We start from the raw sequence: 1,802 nt of genomic DNA on the forward strand, positions 1-1,802 counted from the left end.
AAAATAGGCATGAGTGGTGAACATGATTGAGAATCATATATAGCCATGTATTCAAAAGAGAGATGTAAATTTCTACAGGATGCCTGGGTGACAAGCGACAAATACATACTATTCCAGTTGTAATTAAACTCAATTGTACAGCGATTTTGACATACATAGGATCACAGAATAGTCCCTTAATCCCATCAAAGAAGAACTTTCAGATATAATTGATCAAAAGAAATGAAAACCATGAGATAGAAAACTTGTGTGCCAAAAGAGGCATGTTTACCTATCCCAGATGTTTGGTTTCGCAGAAATTTCTAATCTACTAACCACAGTATGGAGGGAAGGGAGTATTGAGACTAGGCTGTTCTGTTGAGGAGACTCTGCAGGGCTCTCTTGATGTCCCTGTTCCTCAGACTGTAGATGAAGGGGTTCAGCATGGGGGTGACTATCGTATACACCACTGAGGCCACTGCACCTGTCTTGAGAGAATGTGAAACAGTCGAACTAAGGTACACCCCAAGGCCTGTTCCATAAAATAAGCAAACAACTGACAGATGAGAACCACAGGTAACGAAGGCTTTATACTTCCCACTTGATGATGGGACTCTCAGAATGGAGGAAACAATTTTATAGTAAGAGAAAACGATCCCTGAGAGTGGAATTCCACCAAAGATGGCACCAAAAATATAGATTAATATGTTATTGGTGGAGGTATCATTACAGGCCAGCTTGAGGAGTTGAGGAGGGTCACAGAAGAAGTGAGGAATTTCCACATTTGTGCAAAAGGCAAGTTGTGACATCAACAAGCAGTGCATCTGAGAGTCCAAAAGGCTGATCAAGAAGGACATGAGAACCAGCAGGCTGCAGAAGCGCATGTTCATGATGACCGGGTAGTGCAGGGGGTAACAAATAGCTACAAATCGGTCATAGGCCATCACAGTGAGGAGTGTACTGTCCAGACATCCAAAGAGATTAAAAAAAGACAATTGAATCAGGCAGCCGGCATAGGAGATGTCTCCACTGTGAGTCTGGATGTCTAAAATCATCTTGGGGATGGTGGTAGATGTAAAACCAATGTCAGCCATGGACAGGATGGAGAGGAAGAAGTACATGGGTATGTGGAGGTGGGAGTCAGAGCTGACAGCCAGGATGATGAGCAGATTCCCCAGGATGGTGACCAGGTACATGGACAGGAAGAGCCCAAAAATTAGAGGCTGCAGTTCTGGATCATCTGAGAGTCCCAGGAGGAGAAATTTCAAGACACCTGTTATGTTCTGTGGTTCCACAGAGCACAGACACCTTTTGGAAAATAAAGGAGGATTGTTGTAAAGGAAACAAGTATACAAGTATCCATCAGTGAGTCTATATTTTGGATTTAAGTAATTCATAAATAAAATATTCACAATCGAACACCATACTTTTTCTGTAGTATTTCTCGGTTATGACAAACATTATTCTGAGAACTCTTTTCACACTGGATTTGCATTAAGCTGTTACTACATGCATCCCTTTGGAAAAGGTGAGCTAGAGAAATTAGAGGAGAATGTTATTTATAGATTTAAAAATCCATAAACATAGTAACCTATCAGTCCCCTCCTGTGAAGGAAAGCAGTGAGAACTATCTTCCTTCCTTAAGAAAAAAAAGTTCTTTATTAGTTTCTTTTATCAAAGGACACTAATAAGCAATCAAATGTATTTTATTTTATCCAAGTGCAGTGCAAATAACTCTCTCAATTTGGACAATTTATAAACATACTATAAGAGCTATGTAATAAAGTGTCTGATTCCATTTGTGTGTGTGTGTGTGTGTGTTT

At 40.2% G+C, this 1,802-nt stretch overlaps 1 protein-coding gene across 1 annotated transcript; it reads right to left on the reverse strand.

The window, feature by feature from the left end:
* Positions 1-344: 344 nt before the first annotated feature.
* LOC120589318 (olfactory receptor 18-like) lies at positions 345-1,576 on the reverse strand. Its single transcript, XM_039846858.1, has one exon. The coding sequence runs from the start codon at positions 1,374-1,376 to the stop codon at positions 345-347; it is 1,032 nt and encodes a 343-aa protein (XP_039702792.1). The 5' UTR covers positions 1,377-1,576.
* Positions 1,577-1,802: the final 226 nt, after the last annotated feature.

Source organism: Pteropus medius, unplaced genomic scaffold (genome assembly GCF_902729225.1).
Source record: "Pteropus medius unplaced genomic scaffold, Ma_sr-lr_union100, whole genome shotgun sequence".
Taxonomy (NCBI): domain Eukaryota; kingdom Metazoa; phylum Chordata; class Mammalia; order Chiroptera; family Pteropodidae; genus Pteropus; species Pteropus medius.

Bases quoted from the DNA above. Each gene is read 5' to 3' on its own strand.
- LOC120589318 (XM_039846858.1), bottom strand. From the start codon at position 1,376: ATGAATTACTTAAATCCAAAATATAGACTCACTGATGGATACTTGTAT.